The sequence below is a fragment of the Arachis ipaensis genome, chromosome B1, assembly GCF_059453495.1.
Source record: "Arachis ipaensis isolate K30076 ecotype BB chromosome B1, ASM5945349v1, whole genome shotgun sequence".
NCBI lineage: Eukaryota > Viridiplantae > Streptophyta > Magnoliopsida > Fabales > Fabaceae > Arachis > Arachis ipaensis.
Window position 1 is genome coordinate 5780521 of NC_142436.1, and position 16143 is coordinate 5796663.

General features: G+C 35.4%; 2 protein-coding genes across 4 annotated transcripts; both read left to right on the forward strand.

The window, feature by feature from the left end:
• The first annotated feature begins 241 nt into the window (after positions 1-241).
• LOC110265005 (uncharacterized) lies at positions 242-2181 on the forward strand. Its single transcript, XM_088500601.1, has 6 exons — positions 242-550; positions 635-925; positions 1311-1445; positions 1537-1640; positions 1757-1832; positions 1933-2181. Exons 1-6 carry the CDS (start codon positions 242-244, stop codon positions 2179-2181), a joined length of 1164 nt encoding a protein of 387 aa, XP_088356727.1.
• Positions 2182-9027: 6846 nt separating this feature from the next.
• Positions 9028-14917, forward strand: LOC107608667 (uncharacterized). Of its 3 annotated transcripts, none has more exons than XM_016310407.3 (10): positions 9028-9179; positions 9312-9479; positions 10643-10847; positions 11578-11668; positions 11851-11996; positions 12170-12413; positions 13183-13287; positions 13362-13544; positions 13723-13924; positions 14200-14917. In XM_016310407.3, exons 1-10 carry the CDS (start codon positions 9104-9106, stop codon positions 14676-14678), a joined length of 1899 nt encoding a protein of 632 aa, XP_016165893.1. In that variant the 5' UTR covers positions 9028-9103; the 3' UTR covers positions 14679-14917. The 3 variants fall into 3 exon arrangements, with proteins under 3 accessions (XP_016165893.1, XP_016166026.1, XP_016165965.1); XM_016310540.3 differs by having other exon boundaries at positions 9047-9179; positions 9295-9479; XM_016310479.3 differs by having other exon boundaries at positions 9061-9179; positions 9275-9479.
• The last annotated feature ends 1226 nt before the right edge of the window (positions 14918-16143 follow it).

Sequence of the window (16143 nt, forward strand, 5' to 3'; positions counted from 1 at the left end):
GCTCAGTGACTATGATTTTGACCGGTAAGTGGTTTCTGGATTACCTTGCTGTATGCTTCTCTTCTTTATATTTCATACCCATGCCATGTGATTACCCGTCTAGCTAGGCATAAATTATAATTTTAGCTAACTACATGTCACATTCATTTGTAGCGAGTTCGACATCTCGATCGTTCAGTGTCCTGAATTTGAGCAAGTACTCAATAGTGTTGAACAGGGGTGCGAAACCAATGCCATCATCATGCATCCCCTGCAAACGGTCTTGCCAAACAAATCAAGCTACCATACACCGAGTCCAGGGAGACCGAGCTTTTCACTCGGTTTAACTCAGTTTGAAAAGACTCCAACCCCTTCCCCGTTACATTCAATTCATCCAACCCTGAAAAAAATAAAGTTGGGGGAGACTAAGGAGGAACAAATTAGAACATGGATAGTTAGCTCGTCCTTGGACAAAGATCAAGATTTAGCTAAGTATGAAGGACGGGACTACATGGTATTACAAAGGAAGGACTTCTGGACCTTGAAACCCCGCAGTTGGGTCAATAGCTGCGTAAGTATATGAACTTAATAATGCGTTTTTATTCACTATCTTTATATTGGGGTTTAGCTTTCACTAGTTAAATAAACTGTGCAGGTAATTCAATGGATGTGCTACTCTTTAAACGACACCGACTCATCTAGATTCAAGCGAGATTTCTATTGCGTGTGTCCAGGCATATTGGTAATTACATTCTTCTCATTACAATTTGGAGAAGATTTTATCGGGATTCTTACTATGTTTGTGGGTTTGCAAGAATCCGTCACACGAAATGATAGCCTTGCTTCATTTATTGACGGTGAGAGACCAATTTATGATGGTCTTAGTCCAAGCTTTAGTGAGGATACTAGGTTCTTTGACAAGGCAGTAGCAGCAAAGAGAAACTGGGTGAGTTGCTATTTTGTTTTGAACTGTTTATATCCACCTTGAACCCAGTATTGGTTTATGCGGCTTGTTTATTAGTTTACAACAATTTTTGTCCAATCCCTAACCTGGGCTTCTGATTCAACTAATAATTACATGGTTAAATCTGGAACGGGGGGTCACTGTGGCCAATTTTTTTATGGGTGTTTTTATTTCCATATTTTGGTATTGGGTTTTCCCATGTTATTATGTTGAATGACTTTAGCATACTATGCTGTTGGAATTAGGTTGTCATATAATTCGAGGATGTTTGGTTATTGAATGCTCGAGGGAGATCAATAAGTTTTTTTGGGGTTTTCTTTTTGTTTACTCACGAGACAAACTGAGTCATATGTACTGTTTGCTGCAGTGGTTATTTCCTTATTGTTGGAGGGACCATTGGTGGGTATATGTATTTGAGGTGAATGCGAAGCGCATAGTTATACTTGATAGTTTGCATTCTGTACCAGAAGATGACAAACGAGATAAACTCGATGCATATGTGGTAAGATACTGTACTTCATTTATTCAATATATAGCTATGTTATTTAATTCAATAGGATGTTGTTCCACTATGTTCATTCTATGGTTTTCAGGGGAGACTGTGTGAGGATATGGCAAGCATTGCTATTCCTGGATTCGTTCGGACTCCGTACGGCTCAACTTGTTCCTACGCTAGGGTTCCAAAGCAACCGAACAAGTGAGATAAAAATATAACCCAAATTTGAGGCTTCTTTAGATTTCTTTCAATAATTGGGCGTAGCATGTTAAAATTTGTTCTCATCCTAATTGCAAAAGTAATTTATTTTCCTGTAGCTTTGACTGTGGCATGTGCGTTATTAAATTCATTGAAAGTTGGACAGAAGATCGTGAACTTTACGAATGGGATGAGGTTTGTTAAATAAACATTTTCGCAATTCTCATTATTCGTGCTGTAAAAATATCACTGTAACGATTCTTAACACTAGATCTCCTGATAAATCTACGCACAGGATTCACTCAGTTCATACAAGATGGAGTTGATGCTAGACATAATATATGGCCCACACAATGCATTGGTTCATCAGCTTGTTTCATTATTGAATGAAAGGGCTAAACCTGTTCGTCGCAATGCACCACGGAACAAGAAGAAGGACGTTAGTTCACCATACACTGCACCTAGCACACGGTCATTGATTGAATGTGCGGAGGGATTACCGAAGGGGGCAATGCGCAAAGGGAGGAAGAAGTTGCTTAGTTAGGATTAGTTACAATGAATTGAACTACCAGATTCTACTGAGTTTACTTATTGATGACATGCTTAGGGATTTGTTTTTGTCACATTAGAAAGACTTGATTCCAAGACATATTTTGTTTTTCTACAGTACAATGATTAATCGGTTATGCTACCTAAAAATTATCTATGTTTTTTTATATGTTAGAATCCCGGATTTATCAAGGTTGTTTGGTAAAGTTGCCATATTTGTGCACGCTAAAATAGGTGACCAGTAACCATCCACCAATATAGTTAAACTGAACATCCTATACCTTACTATAATGAACATCCAGTTTAACTAGGTCAAAATCAAAACATAACAACCAAGTGACACACGAATATTAAAGTTAAATTTCGGTGTCAAAATTAAAATTTTTCTATATCAAGGTTAAAAAATTTTAATGCTATTTTTTTATTTTATATTTTTTCAAATAACAACTCTTTCTCCTTCTCTTCTTCTTTTTTTTTGTGTTCATAGTTTTTCTTATTTTACACTCTCATAATTCATAGTTTTTCTTGTTTTACACTCTCATAATTCTTATAGTTTCACCCTCTAAAAAGAATTTAAAAAAAAGAAAAAAATAGAAGGAATTATGCAAATTTTTGTTTCATTTTTTGTTTATCCTTTTTGACAATAAACACAAAAAATTTTTGAAAAAAAAAAGCACATAACTTTATAAAAAAAGACAGAAATTTTGCATGAAAAAAAAAAGAGAAGAAAAAAAATTGTAACATAAAGTTTAAAATTTTAAAAAATTTTGATGTTAAAATTAAAAAATTCTTGTGTGGTTTTACACGTATGTCTTTGAACATATTTTGTTGGGTTTGAGCTAATTTAATTAAAATTAATTGATAAATGTGTAATAAAATTCAATAATTATTTATGTCAAATTTAATTATCATAATAGCTATTTATTTTATAAAAAATATGAAAAAAATGTTTATATAAATATTCTAACCCGATTAAATAATTTTAAAGAAAAGAAATGGATGATATAAAAAAATAATCGTTTTTAAATCAAATATACTAATCGATATTCTTATTTGATCGGAAATATTAGGGAAACTAATATTTTTCGTATATAAAAAAAGAATTGGCTAATATTAATTCAAATAAAACATGATAAGACCTAATATCTTTTTAAAATATATCAAAATTGTATTTCTTTTTATAAAAGATTTAAGTTTGAATTGAATGGTCCTAGTGCGTGGTGAATGAGCTGATTCTGGATTAATGAATTCTCCAGCTCCAGTTACCACGTACAAACTATTTGTTAGAGTTGTCTAATTGACTTTAGTGATGCATAATTTTTAGAGCAATTCCAATTAATAGGTGACCAGTAACCATCCACCAATATAGCTAAACTGAACATCCTATACCTTACTATAATGAACATCCAGTTTAACTAGGTCAAAATCAAAACATAACAACCAAGTGACACACGAATACTAACGGCTAACCATCCATGATGAGAGTAAAAATGAACATCTGATCACCTATGGAAATGAACATTCACTTTAGTACATTAAAAATACGTGAAAACAATGTCTATAACGAACAGCTACGTACCGAAAAACTATACAGTAAAGTATGTAGAAATCAGGTACAACTTTATTAAACTATCTCGTAAATTACAGAATAACCATCAAATATACTCTTTATGCATTAAGTCTACACGAAATAAAAATAGTAAAATGGTTCGTTCTAACAAATGGAAAAAGAGTTCTTGCAATTAATAACATGTGGACGTTTGCAACAGCTGCCTTAGAACTTTGAAACAAACGTGAATCCATACAAACACAGAGATGAGAAAATATACATCATCACAACCTTGTCCAACTAATCCTACTTTTTGTTGAAGGAGCTTAACAAAGACATGAAACCACCGGCTTGGTCGGGAAAATTCAAGCCAGCAATAACACCATGGTTTATATCTTGAAATGCGTGCGGACGAACCACCTACCAAAAATAAAAAAGAATAAGTCCAACAGTTATGTTCTAGGATAGTACTATACCAAATAAACATACAAAGTTGATATTAAGCCAAACATCTACCGGGGATGAATTCTTTTGTTTTCTCCGTCTTGAATTCTTGAAGGACTTCTCAAGGGCATAGCCGAGCCTCTTACTCTTTGGCTTGCCTTTTGTGGTGACCTTCGATGGGCCTTGGATGTCATCAATACCAACATCGTTCGAACTCTGTGAGCCAATGTTGGTCTGGGTATCTGACACGCTCTCGGACCTCTTTTTGGCACGGTGCGCAGCCAACTTGGCCCTTGTTTCTTCCAAAGCAACATGCAGCAATGCTATTTCATCATCGTCACCAACGAACTCTTAAGCAACATTATAGAAGTGTGCACACAGTCCCCTGAATGCAACATGACTCTCATCCGACCGACTGACACCATGGCTACTTTTGACATACGTATGCTTGCGCTTTATCTTCTTGCTCCATCAAGGGAGAACATAACAGGAAGGTACTTTGTATACTTTATACGAATGGAAAACTTCAAGGCAGTGATATCACAACACACCTGAACTCTCAAAAAGATTGCACTCACAACGAAGCTCCTGTGTGGAACGGTCAAAGTGAACATCGTATGGAACACATAGAATAGTATCGTTGACTAGTTTCTCCTCTTCCACCTTCACGCAGACCAATGGACCCTGTTCATCAACTGCAGAAACTCTGCAATTAGCCTTCTTCACAAACTCAATTTGAACATCCCTAAAAATGCTCGTGGTATACTCTTGCTAAAACTGTTTCTCCATAGGCGAGGTCGTTGCACAAGGAATTACCCCCCTCGAGTCTGCAGCATCATCCTCCAGTTCCCTCTGCTCCATGACTCCAAGCACATTGTCATATTCGTGAACAAATTGAACCAAGCTAGTTTTACTGTATAAGTATCCACCGTAGAATGTGTGCATGCTCTCACTCCTTTGCGTACTCCGCATTGCTGCCCAAAATTTACCCTTGAAGTATATTGGGACCCACATGCGTCGGTCATCATATAGATCTACAAGAAATAAATAATCCCAAATTAAGCATAGAAAGCTAACACCAAACATATTACTACACGTGGGAAATGACCATCCACAATCACTGATATATTAAACATCCAAATGTATACTATAATGAACATCCATATAATTGTCATCCAAAATTACTGATAACACTAAACATTGAAATGCCAACTAATTGCAATTAAAGCGTGTGAAGTAATCGTACAGTAACAAACCTGACAGCCATGTGTTGTCATGTAAGTTGTACTCATCTATAAAATCAGCCCACTTATCTTCAAATGACTCCTCGGTCTGAGAGTTCCACACAATGTCGTTTAGGTCACCATACAAAGCTCCGTACCGGCGGTAACCCCCAAGCTTGGAAGGTAACTTATTCATAATATGCCAGATGCACCACCGGTGGCGTGTGTCGGGTAAAGTATTTTTGATCGCACGGTAAATGGATCGACATTGATCGGTTATGATACACTGTGGAGCAGTTTTTATGCACTTCACCCATTGGCTAAAAACCCACTCATAACTTGTGATTTCCTCATTACCCAACAAAGCACAACCGAGGAGGGTCGACTTACCATGGTGGTTGACCCCAACGAACGACACAAACGGTAATCCATGCCTACAAGAAAAACCAACCAGAAGCAAGAAATGCCAATCACGATCGAATAGCGTTTTATCAAGAAAAGGAAAAAAAACCAACTTAACTACTACGTACCTATTTGTACTGTACGTGCTATCAACTGACACGACGTCTCCATAGTATTCATAGGACGCCCTACACCTTGCATCAACCCATACCGCGCTCTTAAATTTACACTCCTCGTCCAACTTCACCGCGTAAAAGAAGTTCGGATTAATGTCCTTCATTCTCATGAAGTAGCTCATCATCTCCCTGACATCCGCATTCACGTTGCTAGTTCAGAGCCTTGCTGTTATATAGTTTCTTAAATCCTTCTCTGAGAATCCCAAGTTAGAGGGGCCACCAGCCTCATTTGACAAAGCAAGGAATGTCTTATTTGGTCGAATCTCAGCCTCATCATTATCCTCGATCACGCACTTCACATGCATGGTCAGCTTCCTATACTCATGGTAGTGCACTGCCTTTCTCGGTGAACAGGGGTGTGAGTGCGTCAAGTCAACCTTGAACAAAACCCAGTCTTGCACGTCTTTATCAAACTTTACATATATCCTTGCCTTGCACCCAGCAGCTGAAATCGTATTCTTCCGTGTTGGTGCTTTAACACGAGACTCGCGGATCCCGTCGCGATTACAGTGTATAGCTTGGTTAACGGGAGCCTTTGTGATCTTGTCAAATGTTGTTGTCTTTATCTTAGTTGCAAATCTAGCTTTCTTTGCATAGGTAACATAAAAGTCATGAGCCATCTGTAACTGAACAAACCGCATTCCAACTCTTGGTATCTCGTCTTCTTGTAGGCAACCATGATCTGGTAACTGTATTTTATATTAATTTGAGAGAAAAATTAAATACCATTAGTTATCAAATCAAACATGAACATTATGACTACACAAAAGTAAGCTAGACTCCAATACCTCATCACCAAGCTCCATATCTTCACTTCCAACATCCGTAACATCCGACAACTGCGTGACCTATAGCTCCAAAACAAACAGAGTACCAAAAGGAGGAATATCCTTATCAAAACTCATTTAAATAAAATCTCTAAAACAATCACCGAAAACACATCAACAGCTACAAATCAAGCCAAGAGAATTATTTTTACATAATTGGTTAATCTATGCAAATGTAGGATACACATAATCATATAATCACATAAGCATGAAAAATATTAAAATAATATGCAGAAAGCATATGAGCATATAACTAAAAAATATGCAGTGAGCATATAAGCATAAAATTACATCATTAAAACACTCATATAAGCATTCCATGGTTAGCATGTTGTAAATACAAGTAGCATTCACTTCAATTCAGTAAACAAATTTAGCCACTACATCACCCTATGGTTATCTATTTTACATACTTGCATGATCATCATGTACGGATAATATACGCACACCATAGATAGAAATGCATTTAGATTAGCATACCAAAAAAATTAAATTATGCTATCTCATCATCCATATAAGCACATGTAGGATACACATAACCATATAATCCCATAAGCATGAAAAATATTAAAATAATATGCAGGAAGCATATGAACATATAACTAAAAAATATGCAGTGAGCATATAAGCATACCATTACATCATTAAAACACTCATATAAGCATTCTATGGTTAGCATGTTGCAAATACAAGTAGCATTCATTTCAATTCAGTAAACAAATTCAGCCACTGCATCACCCTATGGTTATCTATTTTACATACTTGCATGATCATCATGTACGGATAATATACGCACACCATAAATAAAAATGCATTCATATTAGCAAACCAAAAAATTAAATTATGCTATCCCATCATCCATATAAGTACATAAGTCCATAATAGAATGATTAGCAAATAAAGATGCCATTTAACATGAAGACAACATACATATCTATACAAAAACACGTACGAAAATATGCTTCCTGGATATAATCATATAAGCATGAAATGATTAATTAATTTCACCTAGTCCTCAATGCATATAATCATACCATTAAATATAAAACAAACATAAATTTAGTTGCATCTCAACTAATCGATTACAACTGCATGTTTCAATAAACATACAATTAAAGAACTCATTTACATTGTGACTAAACATAAAAATTAAACGCAAAATAAACATCCATGGCAGAATTTGAGGATCCTAATTGCTCACCTTGTTCGACTTGTGACCATGGCCTGCGACATCGCCGGCTAAGTTTTCTTGTTCGTATGATAAATTTTCTGAAACGTCAGAGGCTACACAAACTAACGGTTCAACTATATCTACCTCTATTAATGAATTTCGGGTAGGTGATGTGCATAAAGGAGGACCCTCGCTTGAAACACGCTCTTCTTGCGATTCTGCCATTCTGAAGGAGTCAAAACCGGCTGCGTTCTGTGCGGACGAGAGGGCGGCGCTGGTTGGTTAATTGTTATTGGCGGTGGACTATTCGATCGTAGATGAAGGAGGAAACCGATCAACAGGAGGCAGTGCTGGGCAGTGGACTGCTCTGGGAGGTGGAAAGATACGCATAGGGCAGCCGTGTGATCGTGGAGGAGACCACGCGGGGAGATTCTCGTTTTGACCTAATTAGTTGATTTGAATCTATAATTAAGAGTAATTCTAAATGGTTTTAAATTTCAATTAAACCCCCCATTGTATGCATTGTACAATAAGCTTATTGTTTCCTCATACTTTCCCTTGTTTAAAATATTGTACCTATTGACAATAGAAAAGTTGCAACAATTTATGTATGTGGCTGTGTGCAATGTATATAAATATAACCTTGTTCATTTTTTAAAATACACTAATCAAATGTGTATTTTAATTCTTGAGATTTTCCTATTCAAGAGACTTGAGAATTTTTTATTATTGCTAAATAAAAAATTCATAGGTTTCATTATATCTTAAAAGAGTATTTTCATCAATTTTATGACAACTAAATGTGAGAACAAGTATTTCTCTAAAAAAATAATAATCATGCCTTAAAACTAAAATACAATCAAAGGTTTGTCATCTTCTTAATTATAATTACCTAACAATAAATACTAAATTAAAAAATTAAATTAAATAAATCAATCCGTCAGAGAATTCTATAGAAGAATACAATATCTCTAGAGATTAATAATGAAGCAGAAGCTCAGAATAAAGAAGTGGAAGATAAGTCAAAGAAGAAGCTTCAAACATAGAAAGAGAAGAGGGTGTTGTAGGGTCCACTATCTCATTCAAATATGCAACTTGTAAAACATTTTTGTGGCGATGGAATAAATGATTGGAGGGCACATTTTTTGCACTATAGTTAAGCAAGTGCTGACTGCTGAGACTGCTTTATTTGCAGAAAACGGTAACAACTAAGAACGTTATCCGCAACAACCACCTACCTACCCTCTTTTGTCTTTTCTTTTCTGTTCAAATCCAACTTCTATTCGATTCTTTCAGCTCTAACTAACTCAATTCAGATATTCATCCAATCAAGAAACAAAAGCCATGGAGGATGATTGTTTGTACAAAAATCCAACGGCGCCCATTGAAGCGCGCGTCAAGGACCTTCTTTCCCGGATGACTCTGCAGGAGAAGATTGGTCAGATGACTCAGATCGAGCGTAGTTTTGCTACCCCTTTTGCCCTCTCACATTTCTCCATTGGTACTTTCTTACTTACTTACCCCTTCCTCAATTGACTTTGAGTGTGTCACTTACAAGTGTGTGCTTTCATGTTTTGGGTGGAAAATGTAACTAATCCCCTAAATTATGAATGGTTGTTTATTTGTACTCTATAGACATGATACATAACAGGATTGCGCATGTAACCGATCATACCTGGCTGATGTTGCTTCTTTTTCTTTGTGTACTTTATGGTTCAAACTTTTCAAGTGAAGACGATAATTGAGAACTGTAAGATGGTTTGACATAGATGACTAAATTGCCTGACATATCACGTGTCTGATATTTTAACTATCATCTTCAGACATTTTCGTGTGAGTAGCCATCTTCAAGATATGCCATTTGATGTTTTGAAGTTGTTAAATGGTGCCAAAAATAAAAGAAATGTTGACAAAATGTCGCTTTGCATCACTTGACAACTTCAGGTGTTAAATTGCACATTTTGCAAGTTTATGGTCTAAAGTGCACGTGAGACAAAGTTTATGGGTTAATTGCATTTTAACTACATTTTGTTCAGGCTTTAATTTGATCATTTTAGATACTTTTGAGTTTTGAGGGACCTTCATTGAGACTGTTCCTTGACAAATTGGGAATTTTGATGTTTGTATACGTTTGTGACTTTGTATTCGGTGTTGAATTGATGAAGTAGCAATGAACTTGTTGGAAGTTGAAATGATTTTGACTTGAGTTACCCAATTGAATGTGTGTCTTAAAAGTCAGAACCTTGACCTCTACGTGTATGTAAGTTTTAGCCCTCCTTTTTTTTCTTTCATAAGCTTTGAAGTTGTTGGAAATTGAAAGAAGTTTGAGGGACCCCAATTGAAAACGCTTCATAAATAATGAGAATTTCGATGTCTGTGTGTATATTTATCGGTCCATTTGTGCAAGCTTTGAACTTTTTGAACAAGTTTGAGGGACCTCAATTGAGAAGGTTTCTCGCATAAAAAGATAAAAAGGAAATTTGATGTGTGTATCTTTGTGCTTACATCTTCTGCTAGCTCTGGGATAGTTGGGAGTTGAAACGATTTCAGGGTACCCCAAATTGAGAGCTTGTCTTAGAAATGGGAACTTTGATGTCCCCGTGTGTGCTTGTGGTGTTTTGGACTTGATCCTTTGTTGGCATTTGACTACATGTTCATTTATAGGCAGCGTACTTAATTCTGGAGGCAGCATACCTTTTGAAAATGCTCGTTCATCGGATTGGGCTGATATGGTTGATGGCTTTCAAAAATCGGCTCTCAAGTCAAGGCTTGGAATACCAATCATCTACGGGCTTGATGCAGTTCATGGTAATAATAATGTTTATGGTGCAACCATATTTCCTCACAATGTTGGCCTCGGAGCTACTAGGTTTGTATGCACTTTTCCTGTCCTTTTTAGAACTCAATTAGCATATGAATTTAATACTTTTACACTGGGCAGCGGTTAAAGAGTAAAGCAGTATGGCATGAAGTAATTATGTGGTTTTATTGTTTGACTATTTTTGAGAAAACAATGCATAATTATGAGAAAAGAACAATTGATCAGGGGTTTCATTTGACAGGACTGCATGTTAGTCTGTCATTTTTAAATATGTTTAGTCAACAGTAGCCGACACTAATAATCGTATTTCTTATACTGGAGAGATGGGAATGTTCTATAAGATATTGTTTTCAAAGCTTCTTGATATGTTGATAATGTGGATTAAAATGCTGTTCAACAATGTTCATTCATACAAAATATAAATGTGATATTGAGTTGATAAAGTGATACAAAGTTCAATAGTTGTAATTTGTAAACAAATACTCAGTTACACATTCATTTAGATCCCTACAATTTGGAAGAGTGTGATTAGGTCCCTATATTGAATACAAATTTTCAATTAGGTTCTAATAGTCTAAACTTTCTAATTAGCCCCTCCATTGTACAAAGTTTGTTTTAACAACCAGGTTCCCTTGGTTTAAAAATTTTGTAGTCAAAACCCTATAAACCTCTTTTAGGAGTTTTACAATATAGGGATCTTAGCTGGGAGAAAACATTACATTAGATGTAGAATCCCCCTGAAATCAATTTCGGATTTTAACTGGTGGAATTCTTGTAGAGATGCTGATATAGCTGAAAGAATTGGAGCCGCTACAGCACTCGAAGTTAGAGCAAGTGGAGCTCACTATACCTTTGCTCCTTGTGTGGCAGTAAGGCACTGCATTCAACTAGCAATTCTATGCATAGATGTGTTATGCTTTTGCGAATTTGCATTGCTATGGTGCACTGATTTACATGTTTCAAACAGCAGATAAAAGAAGTAAAATATATTAACTCTTGCATCTTTCTTTTATTTTTATTTTCATTAAAAGGTACTTGGTTAAATATACAGGTCTGCAAAGATCCTAGATGGGGAAGATGCTATGAGAGTTATGGTGAAGACACCGAAATAGTCAGAAAGATGACTTCCATCGTTTCGGGTTTGCAGGGCAAGCCACCTGAAGGACATGAACATGGATACCCTTTTGTAGCTGGAAGGTACCACCATACTACTGTACTAGGAAAAACTACAAAAGTTTCAAGCTAATGATATTTTGTAACAGATTATCCAATTTGTATATTTTTTTTAATTTATTCAATTTTCTCATGTCATGAACTGACCATTACTTTTTATGTCAAATTGTTCATGTTATGTACAATTTATTCTTCAGGAACAACGTTGTTGCATGTGCCAAGCATTTTGTCGGAGATGGCGGTACTTCTAAAGGTGAAAACGAGGGAAATACTATATTATCATATGAAGAATTAGAGAGAATCCACATGGCACCTTACTTAGACTGCATTTCCCAGGGAGTTTCAACGGTTATGGCATCCTATTCTAGCTGGAATGGGCGCAAACTCCATGCTGACCGTTTTCTTTTGACTAAAATCTTGAAAGAAAGGCTAGGTTTTAAGGTAAAACAACTCAAACAATATTCTCATTATAACTAGCTAATGTTACACATTTGCAGTTATTTGGTAAATGTAGAAATCGTTTCTCATTTTTCTTATTCAAAACACAGGGACCCTTATTGTTATCTTATTTCCATTAATAGATTATAGATAAGAAAATCATTTAAAAGCCCCCACCTAACAATCAAGCTTTGTTGAAATTTCATCAACTAAGTGGTTAGGAATTTAATCCATGCTTAGATTGAAGTTGCACATGTGGACTCATTGGGATATAAAATCGTTCGCGGGCCTCTACAAGGAGAGTTGGTTTTTGACATGGTATCAAGGTTTCTTTGACCAATTGATCAAATAATTCGATTCTTGCCTCCCACATTTTCTAGATATAGGTTGAATTTTTAGACCAATTGATCTTAAGAAATGGGTTAGCACATAATCTATCATTCAAATTCAAAGGTCTTGATGTGAAGAGGCATGTTAATAAAACCATTTATACGTCTTACACTGAGAATTTGAAAGTTGGTCCTTTATAGCAAAACCTGTATATAAGTCTAAGTTGCCAGGAGTTCAATCCTTGCAATCCTTATACTTCTCATGAAAGATAAACTGTTGTCCACACTTCAATGCCCAATGGATCTTGCATATAGGGGTATGATTGATATAAAAATGGATTTATGAGCCTCCATATATCAATACACTTTTTTTTTGCCTTATATTTTGTTTCTTCGTTTGATTATAGCACTTTTATTTTAACTATACTGCTGCTGTTATATAGGGCTTTTTGATTTCTGACTGGGAGGGACTTGATCGTCTTTGCCATCCTCATGGATCAAATTATCCCTACTGCATTAAATCTGCTGTCAATGCTGGAATTGACATGGTATAGATCTTCAACAAGTGGAATTTTTTACTAGAACTTTTTGAATTTGTTCATTTATTTAAGATTACATACAGGTAATGTTGGGTTTACAATTTGAACCATTCATTGAAGATTTGACCTCTCTTGTTAAATCGGGGGAAGTACCAATAAGCAGAATTGATGATGCTGTTGAGCGAATTTTGAGAGTGAAGTTCGCCGCTGGTCTTTTTGAATTTCCTTTTAGTGACAGATCTTTGCTAGATACGGTTGGATGCAATGTAAGAAAATAATCTCTTTGACCCTTTCTAAGTTGATTTCTATTTCATGATTCAAATATCAACATCATTGTAGGTAATTGTGTAAACTATTGCTGCTTAACTATGTCTATATTTAAATAAAGTCAAGTGAGCAATAGTTAGAAAATTAGTTCTAACTTTGTTTTCCCTTATTGTTTAGCAACATAGAGATCTAGCACGCGAAGCAGTTCGAAAGTCCTTGGTTCTGTTGAAAAATGGAAAAGATATTAGCAAACCCTTTCTTCCATTGGATAGGAAAGCAAAGAGAATCCTTGTTGCTGGGACTCATGCCGATGATCTTGGATTTCAGTGTGGAGGTTGGACGAAAACTTGGTATGGATGTAGTGGGAGGATTACCATTGGTAAGCCATTGATTTCGTTGCTTTTCCCACATATTTTGTTTCCTCTGAAAATCTGAGAACCTTTGTTGCCTTCTCAACAATACTGAAGTACTACTTTGCTCATTGCTTCATTAACTAACAAATCTAGAAATTCATTTACTCCATCTATTCCCAAGTTTCAATATTAGTTTTCTAGTAGGGATTGTCCTATACTCATACTTATGATAGCAGTTAAAATTGATTTATACATATGATTACGTTCTTATGTTACAAATGTCTTACACCGACCGTTTTAGGGACGACAATCTTGGATGCTGTCAAGGCAACAGTGGGAGCTGAAACTGAAGTTATTTACGAGAAGGTCCCATCGAAAGACACCATAAACAGTAATGAGTTCTCATTTGCAATTGTAGCTGTTGGTGAACCTCCTTATGCAGAGTCCTTGGGTGACAATTCTGAGCTTAAAATCCCCTTCAATGGACCTGACATTATAAGCTTAGTTGCTGAACAAATCCCAACATTGGTTATTCTGATATCCGGGAGACCCTTACTCTTAGAGCCACAGTTGTTGGAAAAGATAGATGCACTTGTTGCTGCTTGGTTGCCTGGTTCCGAAGCACTGGGAATCACGGACGTTATCTTTGGCGATCATGACTTCAAGGGTCAATTACCAGTGACTTGGATTCGAAGTGTTGAACAGCTCGATCAACCAACCAATAGAGTTAGTTCACAAGAACCCTTGTTTCCTCTTGGTTTCGGCCTGACATATAAATAGGAGAATTTACATAATTGCTTAAGTACACCAAAGATATAGCAGGGACTCTGTAATAGTGAATGGTATTGGTGCTCCATAGGGAATATTAATTAGTTAATCCATATTATCAATATATTATAATTGGTCCCCTTGGTTCAGTACTTCAGTTCAGATGGGGAGAAATTATTATAGAGCTTATAAGGTCTTTAAACTGATCATACTTAATTGAGATATTAATAATATAAGATGGTTGTCTTTCATATGCTATGGCCTCTTCATTGTGAAGCAGTTTGAAAATCCTTTGTTCTTGTTTTGTTAGTAGAAAGTGCAAATGATCCTTGGAAGATTTTTCTTCCACCAAGAATTCCCCTTACTCATCCTGATGATCTTAGTTTTCAATATTGACTTGCTGTTGCATTTCCAGTTTGAAAGATGAAGAATATGTTTTTATTATCTAAGTATGAGTTTTTCTTAATTCTTGTTAAAAAGCTAGAACGAATTTCAAGTATTTCAAGAATATTGGTATTTTTCAATGATTTTAGCAATTAATTTCAATTATATATAAATTTTATGATTGAGATCAACAACTAAAATCATTGAAATATTAGTATTTTTGGAATACCTGAATATTTTCTAAAAGGTTAAGACATTGGAATTCACAAGTGCACATATACATTTGGTTGATGTATTGTTCTGACTTATTTTCAGCCCTTTGTTCTGACATATTAGGGTTATGTATTATTAGCTTACTGTTATATAATAAGGTTAAGGTATGTTGCATTTTATTTATTTTTATTTTTTTTTAAATTTTAAAGTAGATCCACATGCTAAGTCTTCTATAATTGGAACTCTGACAGAGTAGCAATATGTGAATATTCTTATATACATGGCATTATTCCTTTTTCCACTTGTGTAGTGTCTAAGGTAGATGCTGACAAAATGTCTATAGTGGCTACTCTGATAGCTAGGTGACCCTTGTTCTTAGGGCTATGGCCTATGGCTGATGGAGAAAATAATGCTCTTGTTTCTGGTTGGGATCTTGATTACAAGTGCCAACTATTGGTGACTTGATTCAAAAAGTTGAACAGTTTGATCAACCAGTTGAAGTTAAAATTGATGACAAATTACAATGACTTTCCTTTTAAGGTATGGTAAATGTTCAAATTTACTGTGTTTCTCTCTTCTTGTTCAGGTGACTTTGAGTCATTGGTTTTTCTAAACCACTCTTTAGAAGATGTTAGTGTTATGTTTAGAGGAATATTTAGTCTTATGTTCTATATGAAATACAAGAGGTAATAAATGTTAAGATTTATTTTTGAAATGGATTCATTTGGGTGTAATGCACTAAAATGAAATTTGGGATGATTTACTTTAGTATGGTATCTTCTGCTTTTGATAGGGTTTGAGAAAATTCAACACTAGCATGTATCTAACTTAGTTTACTATACAGAAGCAAAAAAAATGTTTTTTGCTAATTGTCAAATAC

Coding starts and splice junctions, on each gene's coding strand:
- LOC110265005 (XM_088500601.1), top strand. CDS start 242: ATGCATCCCCTGCAAACGGTCTTGCCAAACAAATCAAGCTACCATACA. Junction 551..634: donor GCAGTTGGGTCAATAGCTGC/GTAAGTATATGA, acceptor TAAACTGTGCAG/GTAATTCAATGGATGTGCTA. Junction 1,833..1,932: donor AACTTTACGAATGGGATGAG/GTTTGTTAAATA, acceptor ATCTACGCACAG/GATTCACTCAGTTCATACAA.
- LOC107608667 (XM_016310407.3), top strand. CDS start 9,104: ATGATTGGAGGGCACATTTTTTGCACTATAGTTAAGCAAGTGCTGACT. Junction 11,997..12,169: donor TACCCTTTTGTAGCTGGAAG/GTACCACCATAC, acceptor TTTATTCTTCAG/GAACAACGTTGTTGCATGTG. Junction 13,545..13,722: donor TAGATACGGTTGGATGCAAT/GTAAGAAAATAA, acceptor CTTATTGTTTAG/CAACATAGAGATCTAGCACG.